General features: G+C 36.9%; 1 protein-coding gene across 1 annotated transcript; it reads left to right on the forward strand.

The window, feature by feature from the left end:
* The first annotated feature begins 488 nt into the window (after positions 1-488).
* On the forward strand, positions 489-1,439 carry LOC110875764. Its single transcript, XM_022123966.1, has one exon. It carries the CDS (start codon positions 489-491, stop codon positions 1,437-1,439), a length of 951 nt encoding a protein of 316 aa, XP_021979658.1.
* The last annotated feature ends 17,699 nt before the right edge of the window (positions 1,440-19,138 follow it).

Raw genomic sequence — 19,138 nt, forward strand, 5'->3', positions numbered from 1 at the left:
AACATTTATGTAATACATCATTTATTATAAATATATATATATATAGATGTATATAACCGTTATATAACGGCTATAAAACGGTAATATAACCATTGCAAAACGGTTATAACTTACCACTATAAATTACCAATTATCAATCTCATTATTCCACAACAAACAGTTTTCTTTTCAAGGCTATTCAAGAAAAAAAAATTCGAAGATGATTCACCCGGTTTTAATATTGGCCGGCATAATATTAATATTGTTGCCGACCTTAATGTATGAGCTTCCACCTCATCTTTTTAGTACTTATGTATTCATTTATTTGTTTATAGTTGTACCTTTGTATGTTATCTCATTTTTAATGAGTATTTAGATTTTAATATTTATCTTATTTATGTTTAGCAACAAAAATTGCAAACATCGCAAAAAGTGAATTCCCGGCTCTTAATATCACCAGAGAAAATTATATGCCATGGACGGCACATGTTAAGCGACATCTAAAGTCAATGGGTGTTTTGGAGACGATAACGGAGTGGAACGAATGTAGCGATCAAGACAAGGCGAAAGCCGATGTCTTCCTCCATAAACACATTGATGAAATGTTGCAATTTGAATATTCAAATTTTGAGGATCCATACGTTTTGTGGGAAGATTTAAAAAGCAGATTTGATAATCAAAGGGAAGTTTTACTTCCCACTGCTAGAGATGAATGGAACAATCTCAGGTTCCAAGATTTTAAAAAGGTGAATGAATGCACCTCTGCTTTGTACAGGATATGCTCAACGCTCCGATTCTGTGGGCAAACTGTTACGGAGGAAGATATGTTGGAGAAAACTTTCTCCACATTTCATGCATCAAATATAAACTTGCAACAACAATATCGGTTGCAAAAGTTTCAAAGATATTCTGATCTAAATTCATTTCTCCTCGTAGCAGAGAAAAACAATGAACTACTAATGAAAAATCATCAAGCTCGTCCCACTGGATCATTAGCCATTCCAGAAGCAAATGTTGTTATTAATGATGATACTAAAGACTCTGAAAGAAAATGGGGACGAGGCCATGGCCGTGGCCATTTTGGTAAAGGTAATGGTCGAAATTATTGCTTCAAAAGAAATAATAATTTCCGAGGTAATTCCCATGGTCGTGGACGTGGTCGCGGTCATGGTCGTGGTCAAAATCAAAGAACCCCCAATTACCACACTCCACAAAATACCAATTCCAACCAGTATAACAAAAGGAATGAAGCTGGTAGGTCCGAAAACAATGGCACTTCTTGTTTCAGATGTGGAAGTGCAAACCATTGGTCAAAGGCTTGTCGTACACCTTCACATTTATGTGAACTTTACCAAGCCTCTCTCAAAAGAAAAGAAAAGGAGATGAACCATGTGGATAATTTTAATGATATCAACGTCGAAATGAATGTCGCCGACTTTAACAATAACATGGAACTCTGAAACGAATGTTGCTAAACCATAATGATTATATGCAACAATTATGTAATTTCCCCTATTATAAGTATCTTTATTATGTTTCAGTAGTCTTTCTTTTCTTGTAACGTTTTCAATTAATAAATAAACTTCTTATTATAATTCACAATGTCTTCGTTATACACTTATTATTATTTCACTTTATATTTTTCAAGATTAAAATGAATACCACTGGAGCACAAGAGCAGACAAATGATGCAGATATATGTATAGCGGATAGTGGAGCCACACACACTATACTTAAATCTAAGAAATATTTTTATGAGTTGAAACCAACAAAAGGAACCGTTGATACAATATCAGGTCCTACAAACTTGATAGAAGTAGTGGGAAAAGCTAATTTAATATTACCAAATGGTACAAAGCTCTTAATAGAGAATGCTTTATTTTCCCCAAAATCAACAAGAAACTTGTTGAGTTTCAAAAACATATACCATAACGGATATGATACTCAGTCAAGGACTGTTGATAATAAGAAATATTTACACATCATGAGCAAAGACCATATATTGGAAAAACTGCCAATGCTCCACTCTGGTTTGCATTATACACACATTAATGTGCCTCAAGCACATATGGCAGTAAAGGAAAGTTCTTGTGATCCTGAGACATTTAACTTATGGCATGACAGACTAGGCCATCCAGGATCTACAATGATGAAAAGAATTATTGAAAACACACATGGTCATCCATTGAAATATCAAAAGATCCCCAAATCAGATAAAATGCCTCTATGTACCTCTTGTTCACTTGGAAAACTAATTACAAGGCCTTCATCCTTAAAAGTTGACAAGGAATTACCAATGTTTCTTGAAAGAATTCAAGGTGATATATGTGGACCAATTCATCCACCATGTGGACCGTTTAGATATTTCATGGTCTTGATAGACGCATCCAGCAGATGGTCTCATGTCTCTTTATTATCAACTCGTAATATTGCCTTTGCAAAATTTCTTGCTCAAATTATCAAACTACGAGCACATTTCCCTGATTACACTGTTAAAAGGGTGAGACTTGATAATGCTGGTGAATTTACATCACATGCTTTTAATGATTATTGCATGTCTGTGGGAATTGTTGTCGAACACCCTGTTGCTCATGTACACACACAAAATGGCTTGGCTGAATCATTGATCAAACGTTTACAGCTAATCGCTAGACCATTAATAATGAGAACAAAACTTCCTGTGTCAGTTTGGGGTCATGCAATTTTACATGCTGGATCACTGATTCGTGTGAGACCAAGTGCAAATCATAAATACTCCCCATTACAACTTATTTCTGGCAATGAGCCAGACATTTCCCACCTTAAAATTTTTGGGTGTGCAGTTTATGTTCCAATTGCACCACCACAACGTACAAAAATGGGACCTCAAAGAAGGTTGGGGATATATGTTGGATATGAAACAGCTTCCATCATACGATATCTTGAACCTTTAACAGGTGACGTATTTAAAGCCCGTTTTGTTGACTGCCTTTTTAACGAGGCAATGTTCCCAGCATTAGGGGAGAAAATTAAAAAACGAGACAATGATGTCTCATGGTGTGTGCCTTCATTGTCTCATCTTGATCCAAGAACAAAACAATGTGAGACAGAGGTTCAAAAGATAATACACTTGCAAAACATTGCAAATCAATTGCCTGATGCTTTTACTGATACAAATAGAGTTACTAAATCTCATATACCAGCTGCTAATGCTCCAGCTCGAGTTGAGATCCCAAGTAAGGCAATAGATAATAAGATAGCTCATGAATCTCAAAAACGTTTAAAACGTGGAAGACCAATCGGTTCAAAGGATAAGAATCCACGAAAAAGAAAAGCACTTGTAAAAGAAATTGACCACAAAGAGAATGATCTTGATAAAACAGTAAATACCGAAACCTCTCATGAGAAAGATGTTGATGATACTAACAAAGAGATATCAACCAACTATGGTCATACACATATTATATGGAACCGATATGAAATGGAAAATATTGATGAGATATTTTCTTATTCTATAGCAAGTGACATCATGGGTGAAGATGATGATCCTGAACCAAAATCTGTCAATGATTGTCAAAATAGACATGACTGGGATAAATGGAAAGGCGCTATGCAAGCTGAATTAGATTCACTTAACAAACGAAAGGTTTTTGGGTCTATTGTTGTTACACCTAAGGCTGTAAAGCCTGTAGGGTATAAATGGGTTTTCGTACGAAAACGAAATGAGAAAAATGAGGTTACAAGATATAAAGCGAGACTTGTAGCTCAAGGTTTTTTCACAAAGGCCAGGGATTGACTATGAAGAAACATATTCTCCCGTTATAGATGCAATAACCTTTAGATACTTAATCAGCTTAGCAGTTTCTAAAAGGTTAGAAATGCGTCTTATGGATGTTGTTAGAGCTTACTTGTATGGATCACTTGATAGTGACATCTATATGAAAGTTCCTGAAGGATTTAAACTTCCTGAAGCGTTAAGTTCAAAACCCAAAGAAATGTATTCGATCAAATTACAAAGATCTTTATATGGGTTGAAACAATCTGGAAGGATGTGGTACAATCGTTTAAGCGACTATTTGACAAGTAAAGGTTATACAAATAATCTTATTTGTCCATGTGTCCTTATTAAGAAGACAACATCAGGATATGTGATCATAGCTGTATATGTTGATGACCTAAATATAATTGGGACGCAAAAGGAAATTCATGAAGCAATTATTCTTTTAAAGAAAGAATTTGAAATGAAAGACCTTGGAAAAACCAAATATTGTCTTGGTTTACAAATTGAACATATGAGCAATGGCATACTTGTGCATCAAACGGATTATACTGAAAAGTTCTTGAAACGTTTCAATATGGACAAGGCAAATCCTTTAAGCACTCTAATGGTCGTTAGGTCACTTAATGTCGAAAATGATCCATTTCGTCCTTGTGAGGACAACGAAGAAGTTCTCGGTCCAGAAGTACTATACCTTAGTGCAGTTGGAGCACTTATGTATCTTACGAATTGTACGAGACCTGACATTTCTTTTGCAGTGAACTTGTTGGCAAGATTTAGTTCAGCTCCTACTAAAAGGCACTGGAATGGGATTAAACATATTTTTCGATATCTTCGAGGCACTGTTGATTTAGGCTTGTTTTATCCTAACGATTCAAAAGAAGGGTTAGTTGGTTATGCAGATGCATGTTATTTATCTGATCCTCATAAAGCAAAATCTCAAACTGGATATGTACTTATGAACGGAGGAACTGCGATTTCATGGCGTTCTCAGAAACAAACACTTGTCGCAACATCCTCAAATCATGCTGAAGTCATTGCACTACATGAAGCTTCAAGAGAATGTGTATGGCTAAGATCTATGTCACAACACATAGTGACTTCTTGTGGGCTAGAGAAAGATCGAAGTCCAACTCTTATCCATGAAGATAATGCTGCTTGTGTCTCTCAGATGAAAGAAGGGTATATCAAAAGTGACAGAACAAAACATATACCACCAAGATTCTTTGCATATACTCGAGACCTTATTAAAGACAATCAGGTCGAGATGAGATATGTCCAATCCAGTAACAATTCAGCCGATCTTTTCACAAAATCACTACCTACAGCAACTTTCAGGAAACATGTTCATGACATTGGCATGCGTCATGTACGGAGAATGTGATTCCTTACAAATTCCAAACTTGAGGGGGAGCTATAGACTGCACTCTTTTTCCCTTAGCTAAGGTTTTTTTCCCGCTGGGTTTTTCTTTAGCAAGGTTTTTAATGAGGCAGTACATAAAGACCCCGAAGTTTGCAAAGTGTCATCCAAGGGGGAGTGTTATAATATTAAAAAATGATTTACCATGAAGATCAAGATCTGCCTCTACATTTACCAAGCAAGTGGATGAACTCTTTGTCAAACTTATGGATAGCCTTATCTACCAAATAGTTAACCTTATCTACCAAATAGTTAATCTTGTCTACCAAATAGTTAACCTTGTCTACCAAATAGTTAATCTTTTTGTAGTATAAATACTAGCTCAAGATAGAAGAAAAAATGCACCTCATGTATACACTTTTATATGTTATACAACTCTCTTCTATTTTCTCTTATAACATTTCTAAAATTCTTAAAGTTTTAGCACTAATCTTGTGTTAATTCTTGTTATATTATAACATATTCAAAAAAATTGGTATGGTTTTTTGGCTTTTTTAATTAGTTTTCGAGTATTCACAATAACTAGTAGTTTTCATTTGAACTTTCCCCTATATATATATAGGTAGAGGATCCTGTACATTAATCTAAAAGTGTGAAAAGGGTGAGAAATATTGTGGTGATGACATGTGTCCTATATCTAAATTAATTCAAAATGGTAAACAAGTAATTTTCTTATTAATTTAATTAATTGATAACCTTCCATAACCGCCACCCTTAACTATAGGAATACGAATAAAGAATTAATGTACGAATTTGTGTCATCTCGTTCAGAATTGTATAGTGTTATATATTTTTATATAGTGTTACGTAATGTTATATGGTGTTATATAGTGTTTTTGGAGTTATATAGTGTTATATAGTGTTATATGATTGATGTATAGTGTTATGTAGTGTTAGATGGTGTTATATGGTATTATATTGTGTTATAGGGATTTATTTATCTAATAGCATGTCTATGATAGATGTATAGTGTTATATATTGTTATATAGTGTTATATAGTGTTACATAGTATTATATGGTGTTATATGGTGTTACATAGTGTTATACGGTGTTATATGGTGTTATATAGTGTTATATGATGATGTATAGTGTTATATAATTCTTGTAACAGTTACATATTTCTGGATTTTTTAGAATGTCCGAATTTTAAAATAAGTTTAAAATTGAATCGCTAGAATTTAGGAGTGAATCGCTAGAAATTAGGAGATGTTACCTAATTTGAAACATATACAAAGACACTATTACCCCTACAATTTTCAAATCAGTCCAAATAATAAAAACACAATTTATAATTTGGTCCCTATTGATCTCTACCATTAGATCAAAGATCTAATGGTTTAAACACTTCTCACACTTTTAGATTAATGTACACTATCCCTACCTTAAATATATATATATATATATATATATATATATATTACCATACTAATACCCGGGGTATTACCCTGGCTGTGCTGGTGGTCCATATAGTAGAAAGGATGATATGTTCAGTTTGTAAGCTACTTGTTGTATGGAAACAAACCAATTCCATAAAAATTTCAACTTTTCCTTCTTTCTTGGTTACCATTAAATTCCCTTTCTTCTAAATGGTATAAATATTTTGCAGTTATCATCCTTTCTTCTAAATGTTATAATATTTTGCAATTATCATCCTTTCTACTATATGGACCACCAGCATTGCTAGGGTAATACCACAGGTATTAGTATAGTAATATATATATATATATATATATATATATGTATGTATGTTCAGTTTGTAAGCTACTTGTTGTAGGGAAACAAACCCATTCCATTAAAATTTCAACATTTCCTTTCTTCTTGTTTGCCATTAAATACCCTTTCTTCTAAATGTTATAATATTTTGCAATTATCATCCTTTCTACTATATGGACCACCAGCATAGCCAGGGTAATACCTCGGGTATTAGTATAGTAATATATATATATATATATATATATATATATATATATATATATATATATATATATATATGTGTGTGTGTGTGTGTGTGTGTGTGTGTGTGTGTGCCGAAATTCTAAACAGAGATGATGACCCATAGTTATATACGCTTGTGAAGGATTATATGATTCACGGTCCCTGTGGTAATGCTAATATGAGCTGCCCATGTATGGTTGATAAACAGTGTTTAAAAGGTTTTCCAAAAATATTTCAAGATACTACCACAATTGATGCAAATGGATTCCCAGTATACAGAAGGAGAGATGATGGAGAAACAGTTGTCAAGAATAGCATCGAGTTAGATAACAAAAGTGTTGTACCATACAACAAAAATCTATTGAAAAGGTATCAGGCACATATAAACGTTGAGTGGTGCAATCAAGCCAGGTCAATTAAGTATTTGTTTAAATATATCAACAAAGGGCCTGGTAGAGCAACAATTGTTGTTTTGCATAACGATAATCAAAATGACTAACCCGAAAAAGAAGTGATCAAAGAGTATTACAACTGAAGGTATATATCTCAGCATGCGAGGCATCATGGAGGATATTCAGTTATGATGTAAATTATAGGTATCCGTCTATTATCAGGCTTCCATTCCATCTTCCAGGGCAACAACCTGTTGTCTTTGGCCCTGACGAAGACATTAATTATGTTCTAAACAAACCATCTGTCAAATGTTCAATGTTTCTATCTTGGATGGAATGTAACAAAGACCCGAATGACATTTTGGCCCGTACACTTACTTATGTTCGGTTTCCAACTTGGTATGTATGGAAGATGGAAAACGTTGTTGGCAACCTCGGAAAAAAGGCAACTCAAATGGCAAAATTCACATTGTTGCTCCGTCCCTTGGTGAAGCTTATTTTTTAAGAATCCTGCTTAACAAAGTGAAACGACCTAAGTCATTTGATGATATCAAAACTCTTAATGGTCATGTATATGATACATTTAGAGACGCGTGTTTTGCACTTGGTCTTTTAGATGATGACACAGAGTACATCGAAGCAATTAAAGACGCAAATGAAACAGCAACCGCTTCGTGTATCCGCATTTTATTTGCTACGATGCTATTATTAAACATTTTGTCAAGACCGGAGATTGTATGGGAAAGCACCTGGAAATACATGACATATGACTTCATTTACAAATACAATAAATTACATCGTGTTCAAGGTACATCTTTTTATTAGTCAACTTTTTATCAAGAATATATACAAAAAACATATTATGTTATAAAACTTTTGAATACCCGGTTTGCTTTCGCATTTTGTTAGATACTTTTTTTAAATAAATTTTCAAACTCACTAACTTATATTTCAACATCTTACAGCTTTATCAATTCCAAACGACCAACTTAAAAACTACGCTTTGTCTGAAATTGAAAAGTTTTTAGGTGGGAATAATTCATCGCTACGAAACTTTGCAACAATGCCTTTTCCAGATTCTGCTTAGTTATCTGATTTGGACAATCGCCTGATTAATGAGGAACGTACTTACGACATATCAAATCTCGCAGATGAACATGTTAATCAGATGAATATGTTAACTGATGAACAGAGGTCGGTATTTGAAGAGATAATGAAAGCTGTCGATGCTAACAATGGAAGGATATCTTTTGTTTACGGACATGGTGGTACCAGAAACCTTTTTATGGAAGACGTTGTCTATGACATTTAGATAAAAAAGAGAAACTGTATTAAATGTCGCTTCAAGTGGAATTGCATCGTTGTTATTGACAGGCGCTAGGACTGCACACTCCTGATTTCGTATTCCTTTGAACCTTAATGAGGATTCGGTATGTCATATAAATCCAGATAGTGATGTCGCTAAATTATTGCATGTGACCAAACTGATTATACGGGGTGAAGCACCCATGGTCCATAAACATGCATTTGAAGCATTGGACAGAACAATGAATGACATTTTCAATTTGGACACCTCCATAAATTATGAAATCACATTTGGTGGTAAAGTTATTATGTTTGGTGGGGATTTTAGACGAGTCCATCCCGTTATTCCAAATGGTGAAAGACAAGAGACAGTGAATGTATCATTAAGTTCGTCCTATTTGTGGAGTAAATGTAAGTTGCTAAGGTGAACAAGGAACATGAGGTTAACCGTTGGAAGATTTGCATCCGAAATTGAGGAAATAAATAATTTTTCTAAATGTCTTTTGGATATAGGAGAGGGAAATGTTGGTGGTCCTAATGATGGAGAAGCGACAATTGAAATACCAACTCATCTGTAACAACCCGACTTTCCGGGTCATTACTTATATCTGTCATTCTTGCTTAATTGAGTTGTACTCTCAAGATTCTGATTATCACTATGGGTTTAACTATTTTAAACTATATTTTACAATACGTTCACAACACTTATTCAAAACGTAGTTATCACAACTAAACGCTATTTACAACGCATACTATTTAAACGCATTTTATCGCATTATCGCATCGTTGTTTAGACTAAATGTTATCTCAACGCAAACTCGAAACGCAGATTTACTTTTATGCCTTTATGTGTTATTGTGTGCTTATTTGTTTAAATGTTATGTGGTTATCTCAACGCAATGCTTATACGCTCAATGCTTACTCGCAACTCAATTAAACGTAACGCAACGCTTAACACATGAAACAAAAGTTGGAAAACTAACTCGTACAACACGGCTGTCTGAATGGACACCCGGTCAAATGGACATCCATCCAGATGACCATCCGATCTGATGGCCATCCGACCGGACACCCATTCGACACCTCGCCTTCTCCACCGCCTTAACTCTCCTCTCACCCTATAAATAGCAACCGTACACTACTGTTCACTGATGTGATATCTCCATCCGACAACTCGCTCCCAAGTCATTCTCAAGCACTTTTCTCACGATTCAAGGCTATTTCGTAAGTATTTCCACTCCAATCTCGTACAATCATCATCACTACACACTTCTACATCATCTTCTCCATCAAAATCACACGTTTTCATCTCGAAATCACCTGATTTGGACTTCTTGAAGGTGGTTCTCACCCGGTTTCTTATGCAAACTGTTGTGTGACATCATCTCATCAAGATTTTGTCCAGATCTAAAGTATTTCAACATTTTCAACTGTTTTCAAACTTCTCTTCAACTTTCTTCACTTTTCTACCCAAAACCGATGGAATTTGAAGTCATTCAGACTCTCTGCTCCTTTTCTAGTTGAGCCTACAACATATCTTGAACCAGAAGGAACTGAATATGCGTCAACGCAGATGGGTTGAACTTCTCAACGACTATGATTGTGAGATTCGCTACCACCCAGGCAAAGCAAATGTCATTGCCGACACTCTTAGTTGATTAAGCTATTTACATAGTGTTCATAATGTTCAAGCCTAGCACGACCTCGAAGCCCTCATTCGCGACGCTCAACACGCTTGTTTTCTTGAGAGCACTTTGAAGGAAGAACGAATACTCGGAATCGAAAACCAATTAGTGAATAAACCGAATGGTATCTTTCACTATCTCGACTGCATTTGGATTCCTAGTCGCAATAACCTCCGAGAGATTTTGCTGACTGAAGCCCACAAATATCGATATTCCATTCATCCCGGTGCTGACAAAATGTACCAGGACCTCCGTGCCAGGTATTGGTGGCCATGGATGAAGAAGGATATCGCCCTCTATGTTTAAAGATGCCTAACTTGCTCGAAAGTCAAGGCTGAACATCAACGACCCTCTGGCTTACTCGAACAACCCGAGATCCCGATGTGGAAATGGGAGAGTATAGCAATGGATTTTGTTACGAACTCCCTCGCTGTAACATCTGTGCTTGAAATCATTGTGAACAGTTCAATTATCAATAAAACAATGTTATTGGATCCCAATGTTTGTTTGGTTGTGTTTTACATTTTTCATGTTTGACTTTTGCTCAATTTTAAACTCTTCATCGCTTTCTGGAGAATTATACGCAAACTGGTGCGTAAACGTACCCAATTTAATGCGACAAATACTCCGGAACATCAACATATACTCAACATACCTTAAATAACCTTTACATAACTTAGAAATAAGTTTTGAAGGCTTTGGTATGGCAAAAACAAGTTAATTCGCTTACAGGGACTAAACTTGACAAACTGCGAAAGTATGCCAATTTGAACTGTAACAGACATTCCGGAACATGTCCATAAGTTAAACATACCATAAATATCCTTTACATAGCTTAGAAATAGGCTTTGAAGGGTTCGGTATGCTAAAATAAACTTTAGGATCATTCAGGGACTAAAAGTGTCAAAAAGTGCATAAGTTTGCACTTTCGCGCATAACTTACGTTCTGAATACATCCGGACATCCAAAAATTTATGTAAGCATCTTAATATTATGCCTTAGTGTTTGGCATGAGAAAAATCCATTCGTCGCGCAATTTGGATTGTTTTTCGCGCTTATGCGCATTCCGTCGTAATTAACCGAACATCGCGATCGTACGGCCAAACGAACCAACATTCGGCATATTTTTTAGTATGTTTCATGTCTTCAATGTTTAGGCATCATTTTAGGGCCTTAAAGATGGCTTGACGGGCCTTAAATGTGTCGGAAATGGCCTTAAACCATAACAGGGACCAAAACTGTCATTTTTGAAACTTGGCTTTTTATCAGAACCTCCAGGCGGGGCGCATAAGACTAAGGGCAACCTTTACGCGAGCCGCGTCAGCCCTGCAGATGCAGAAACTCGTTTTTCTTGCAAAATTTGGCCTTTCAAGCACCCAAAGGGCAATGCCCCTTCACAATCTCTGGAGTTAGGGTCATAATTTGATACCACGACATCTTGACAAGTGTACGAATGAGATCATGGCACGATATTCAAGAAACGATCCTAACGGTTTTGCTTTTCCTATAAACCCCCCCCCCCCCATTTGTGTTAAAACCCACAAAATCTGATCTAAAGCTCTAAGTTGAGGCCTTTGCTTCATACCTGAGCTCCTGGATCGAGATTAGCTTTCGGGGACCCTTCGTAAGTGTTCTTTCGTTCTTTTAATCGCTTTTCGAGTGCTAAAGTCAAACTTTGTTTGACTTTCTGCGTTGACCAGCTTATGGTCAACACGAATTTCGTTGGAACTTCATAACGTGAGCGTGATCACGATGGTTATAGTCCATAGTGACTACACCTACTGATCACTACGTTATCTAGGCTCAGTGACGAGTCGTAGTTTCGGCCAAAATGCGCATTCTTGCGTATTTTGTAACCAAACTACTCATAGGTATCAAAACTGTTTGTTTTGATACCAAACCTGTTTTCTAAACTTAGTTAAGCATGTTCTAACATGCTTAGCTCGTCACTTTTAGTTTAGTGCTTATATAGGGTCGTAAGGTAAGCAATCTAAACAATCGCTTATACTTTCAAACCCGACCCATTTGGTCGATCATTAGGATCCGGCCAAACACATTAGGTGACCATAACTGTATAGGGAATAACCTTCCGAGGTTATACCTTATGGTCACGACGTTAGGCGTTCCAAACGCGTTTCACGCGAACGACGCGTTAAAGTAGCATAAGCTACCTAAACGGGTCGTAATGGGTCGTAAGCACTTAGGCTAAGTTTCATTTTAGTATGTAGGCTTTGTTAAACCATATTACACGAGTCTCCATACTCGTTTGGTTTACGAACCCGCATACTATCCGATCCTCCGATTTAGGTCCGATATATTAACATAGTTACCTATATTAGGTGTCGTTTGATATCCGTGATCTCTAGCATTATTTGATTATTATACAAGAACTTCAAAGCAATCTCAGGTGAGTACAGAGACCCCTCTTTTACTGTTTTCCAAACTATTTTGGGGTGGAACACATGTGCCTACTTGCTACTTTCATGCTTATTCATGCTTTCATATCATATGGTTGTTATGTTCATTAGTACATTATAGTACATGATTTCATTACGTTTTATGCTATGTATGCCCATTGTGTGCGTACTTAGTACATTATTTTACATTACATTCTATGCTATGTATGCCCATTGTGTGCGTACTTAGTACATTTATTCATCACATGCTCACATTTTGGTATGACATTTGGTTTGTTTAAATTATACAATGTACATTCATTAAAACCAATCATGTCGCCCGTTAGTAGGTAATGGTACCATAGGACTTGACAACTCCCATTCCTGAAATCCCGGGTTTGTTTGGATTGGAAGGAATGACCGAATTCGATAAACAATAACATATATAGACCTTTAATTTGTTTAAAGGTCTATCACCACAGTCACAAAGGCTTGAATGTATACATATTCACAATACCGCATAGATGTTTGTATCAGCATAGCATGCATTTGTTCCACAAAACATAACTTGACTTAAACTATGTTTAATTCAATACCCTGTTTTTGTGCGTTCTACCTATGGCCTAGTTGATATATTTCACATGCCATACATGATATTTTGATACACATTACATGATTTACATTAAACATAAACATTCTGACATTGATATACACATTTGGTGATCTACATTATACATGGACATTTTTGATATGGTCAGCACAATAACATACTTTTCACAAGACATTGTTTTACAAACAACTTATCTTATACAACTCATTTTACTTGGTTATTCGTTTATCCTTACAATTATCTATACATATCCTCTGATTTTACCGTTTTTCAAATGATTTACAAGACAAAACAATTTACAAGGTTCATGACTGACTGCTATTAAACGTTTCTTTAAAACTCAAAGTCATGAATCCTATTTTCACAAAACCTATGTATCTCACAGGCATTTTTATGCTGACGTACCTATTTCTACATGTGTTTTCAGGAGCTATCGCTTATGACAATGATCATCGACACTAGGGCAGACCTGTGCCTTAGAGACACAAAACGAAGATAGACTAGTTTAACTATGTTATAAACTCTTTATTTCCTGTTTAAAGACAATGTAACACTCTTGCTGATAAATAAAATGTAACTTCAATTTCCAATGGTTGTGAAACAATTAATTCTGTCCCAACACTCCCCGACGTTTCCGCCGCGGTTGCATGTTATATGCGGTCGAGGTGTGACACTCGCACGCCATCAGGTCACGAAAGCATTTGGGTTATCGTTGATCGTCTTACTAAATCCGCTCACTTCTTACCGATACGAGAAGACTATAAGGTTGAACGATTAACACGAATCTATACCGACGAAGTCATTTGTCGACATGGGACACCTCGTGACATCATCTCTGACCATGATGGTTGATTTACTTCGCGTCTCAGTGAGACATTCCAATCCGCTCTCGGTACGACCCTTAATATCAGTAACGCATTCCATCCCCAGACCGACGGTCAGACTGAGCGCACGATTTGCACCCTTGAAGACATGCTTTGTTCGTGCGTTATAGATTTTGGTGGTAATTGGGATTCGCGTTTACCTTTATTCGAATTCTCGTTTAACACCAGTTATCACGCTAGTATTCAAATGGCACCATTTGAGGCATTATATGGAAGAAAATATCGATCGCCTATTGCATGGCACGAGATCGGAGACGCGCAAATTACCGGTCCTGAGTTATTACAAGAAACGACTGACAAGATCCTCCAGATACGAGACAACCTCTTGAAAGCTCGGAGTCGTCAAAAGAGTTACGCCAATAAACGCCGCAAGCCCCTTGAGTTCGAAGTTGGTGATCACGTACTCCTAAAGGTTTCACCTTGGAAGGGGTGATCCGTTTCGGCAAGAAAGGAAAGATAGCGCCACGATACATTGGTCCCTTTAAGATTCTAGAAAGAATTGGTAAAGTGGCCTACTGAATCGAGTTACCGGAGGAACTCAACAACGTACATCCGACCTTCCACGTCTCGAACCTCAAGAAATGCCTAGCTGAAGAAAACCTGCATGTCCCTCTCGAGGATTTGCAAGTTAACGAAACTCTACACTACGTGGAAAAGCCAGTAGAAATCATGGACCGAGAGACCAAGAAACTCTGACGCTCTCGCATTCCTATACTGAAGGTTTGCTGGGAAGGCAAACGCGGCGTCGTGTTCACTTGGGAACTCGAAAGTGATATGAAAGCTAAATACCCACAACTCTTCGTTACGCCTGCGCCTTAATTTCAAGACGAAATTCCCTAAAGTAGGGGAGGCTGTAACAACCCGACTTTCCGAGTCATTACTTGTATCTGTCATTTCTTGCTTAATTGAGTTGTACTCTCGAGATTCCGATTATCACTATGGGTTTAACTATTTTAAACTATATTTTACAACGCGTTCACAACGCTTATTCAAAACGTATTAATCACAACTAAATGCTATTTACAACGCATACTATTTAAACGCATTTTATCGCATTATCGCATCGTTGTTTAGACTAAACGTTATTTCAACGCAAACGCAACGCAAACTCGAAACGCAGATTTACTTTTATGCCTTTATGTGTTATGTGTTATTATTTGCTTATTTATTTAAATGTTATGTGGTTATCTCAACGCAACTCTTATACGCTCAACGCGTACTTGCAACTCGATTAAACGCAACGCAACGCTTAACACACGAAACGAAAGTTGGAAAAATAACTCGCACAACACGGCTATCCGAATCGACATCCAGTCGAATGGACATCCGTCCGGATGACCATCCATTCGGATGGCCATCCGACCGGACAACCATTTGACACCTCGCCTTCTCTACCACCTTAACTTTCCTCTCACCCTATAAATAGCACCCGTACACTACTGTTCACTGATGTGACATCTCCATCCGACCAACTCGCTCCCAAGTCATTCTTAAGCATTTTTCTCACGATTCAAGGCTATTTCGTAAGTATTTCTACTCCAATCTTGTACAATCATCATCACTACACACTTCTACATCATCTTCTCCATCAAAATCACACGTTTTCATCTTGAAATCACCTGATTTGGACTTCTTGAAGGTGGTTCTCACCCGGTTTCTTATTCAAACTGTTGTGTGACATCATCTCATCAAGATTTTTCCAGATCTAAAGGATTTCCACACGTCTCAACACAAATCTCAACAAGATTTCAACATTTTCAATTGTTTTCAAATTTCTCTTCAACTTTCTTCTCTTTTCTACCCAAAACCAATGGAATCTGGACTCATTCAGACTCTCTGCTCCTTTTCTAGTTGAGAGCCGGCTTGAAAACGGATTTCCACTAGAGAGATGACCGATTAACGGGTCAGACATGAGACTTCGCCAAGAACAGGGAACCTGATCGAATAGGGTGATTCCCATCCGATGGAATAAGCTGGACTTGGTGTGGTTTCCTCATGCCGTCTCCATTAAATCTCAAACTTTTTAACTTAGAAAATTTTACAGAGTTTTCAAAAGTAACAGATTACCACTCGAATGGCCATCCGATCGGATCGAATGACCATTCGACCAGGTGATCAGTCTCTTTTATAACTCCCAATGTTTTAAAACAATTTGACCAAACTTCAAACTTCTCGATCGAATAGCCATCCGATCGAATGGCCATCCGTCCGGATGACCATCCGACCGGATGACTTGGCATCCATACTTTACATTATTACGCAACAACAAAAACTTCAAATTTTCAAAACGATTTACAAACACCCACATCTCTTTCGAATGGTCATCCGTTTGAATGGTCATCCCCTCGGATGACCATTAGCTTGGATGACAATTCGATCGAATGGGTACTCATCCGTTCGACTCACCATTCGACACTTAACTCATCCAACATTCTGTTTGACGCACTGTTCAACGCTTACGCTATTGTTCTATGCTCAGGAAACTCCAATGTGCTCCCTTCAATCCAATCAAGGCTGTGTTTATTTGTTAAACACATACTGTGAGTATACTCGAACCCATTTTCTTTTAACACACTTTTGGGTGTTACATATGTTCTATATCAAAACACAACACACAATGCAAACACTTTTGACACTAATCGCTCCCGCATGTGATACGTGATCTATGAATGCTTGTTACTATGCTTATATAGTGTTACACTATACTCCATGTGACAACCCGTAACTTCGGGGTAAAAACCGTTCGTTTTCTTTTGCAAAATAATTATATACTTATCTTATTTAATTTTTAGTGTGCGAATGAATAGTCGAAACTACATTCATATCGTGTTGGAACCCGAACCATTTGAACCATGGCATACCTCGCGTAACTCAAAACTTAGGGGGGGCCCGAACCGTAACTTGATTATTAGACATTAGTTAGTTGAGTGGATTACTTACACTTTTATGACTAATTGGTTATATGCAAAGAAAAAAAATAAAAATAAAAATACATATGTAACCAAATTACAAGATCGTTACCTGCATGCATAATGTCCACTTTATTTCTATTTGCGGCCCATCTCCTCTTGTGTTTCTTTTAGTGTACGGCCCAACCTCTAAATCCATAATTCCCTCACCATTAATGGTGCCATCGGCCCACCTCTAACCCCACCGCCATTACCTATGTTTCCTCCTTAAAACACACGTAACCCCACCTCTAACCCCACCGCCATTCCCTCACCATTAATGGTGCCATCGGTACTTGATGATTTGGTTATACATGTAAACATAGTCGTAGATTTCTGTACATGAACGATGATATATATGTGTAGAGGATAGGTGATTACACTTGCACATGTTGTCGATGAACTGTACGTGTACGATGGTATAATAGACTGTGTGTATAAAAGTTCCGGTTCGACTCCGTTTTAAGCCATAAAAACCCGTAACCGGATCCGTGTAACATGTGGTTATAAAACTGTGTAAGTGTCTATATGTAGGGGAACGACTTCCGCTTAGACTCCGGGTCAAGAGCGCGAACTAGTATGCGAATATGCGTGCTTATTATAGACTCGCAAGGACATAAGATTATGTATGTGGTGTTTTGTGAAACATGCTAGACTAGTTATGGATGATTGTAGTAACATGAATGCTTGAAAATTGGAATATTGATTGATGCCTGGTTGCGTGACTGTACAAGGTGTATGTTTAGTACAACAGTGTGGGAAATATGAAGTAAATGCATGTTTGATGTTTAAGAATAAAGAATGCTCTATGTTGATTTGTTTTAAAGGCAAGGAGGATGATGATGTTCTTCTGGCTTGAGTAATAGTTTATATTGTTCCATACGGTCCAATTGAAAACAAGATTCATGAAATCAGCCTTAATAATTCAACTATTCTCTTGCAGGTGGCCCCATTATTGTTTGCGGCCCAATAGGTTTGAGTTTAGAATTGTAGTTGTCGGCCATTAGTCTTGTATTTAAATATTGTTTAGGTATGTAAATGAAACAGTATGTGTGCATGATGTGAATGAAACAGTATGTGTGCATGTTGTAAATGAAACTGATATGAGTGAACGAGTTATTATTGAAGCCTGTGTAATGTTAGATGAACCGTTTGGGTTCTGTGTGTATAAGCGTTGATGATGAACATGCTCTTGCACAGACGAAATCACAAGGGATTTCGCCAAAGGTGTTTTCGCCGCAAGTGATTTCGTCGAGTGTTCTCTGTTAAGTTTATTAACTCTTTAGTTTAGTAGTTCTGTTAGTTTCTTAACTCTGTTAGTATGTTTATTCTTTTAAGTATGTTAATCCTGTTAGTTTATTAATTCTGTTAAGTTATTAAACTCTGTTAAGCTTGTTAATTGATAACTCATGCTAGAATAGACTAGAACTCAATTATGTGGAACATGAATTTGTATGAATTTGATTAACTGTTCGCGTAATACATGATGTTAATTGTCAAGCATTCTATGTGGTATGAGATTTGCATGCGAGTCATTACGAGCGTAAACTGATTGTGTATACGTGCATACTATAGGCCTTGACTGATTATTTGTGAGCACGTAATTTAGCATACCGAGCAAACCAAGGTGAGTTCACACTAACCACAAGGCATGGGATTCCCAAGGGTTGGGAATGGGTAAATGATTTAAATTGAAACTGCGTGATCTCCTGGTTTGGAACACGTACACACCCTCTTTATTGAAGGGTGACAACACGTGATAAGAATATAATCGGAACCTGCGTAATCTCCTGCTTTGGGGATTACGTACACACCCTCTTTACTGA

This window comes from Helianthus annuus, chromosome 9 (genome assembly GCF_002127325.2).
Source record: "Helianthus annuus cultivar XRQ/B chromosome 9, HanXRQr2.0-SUNRISE, whole genome shotgun sequence".
In the NCBI taxonomy this organism is placed as follows: domain Eukaryota; kingdom Viridiplantae; phylum Streptophyta; class Magnoliopsida; order Asterales; family Asteraceae; genus Helianthus; species Helianthus annuus.

Coding starts and splice junctions, on each gene's coding strand:
- LOC110875764 (XM_022123966.1), top strand. CDS start 489: ATGGGTGTTTTGGAGACGATAACGGAGTGGAACGAATGTAGCGATCAA.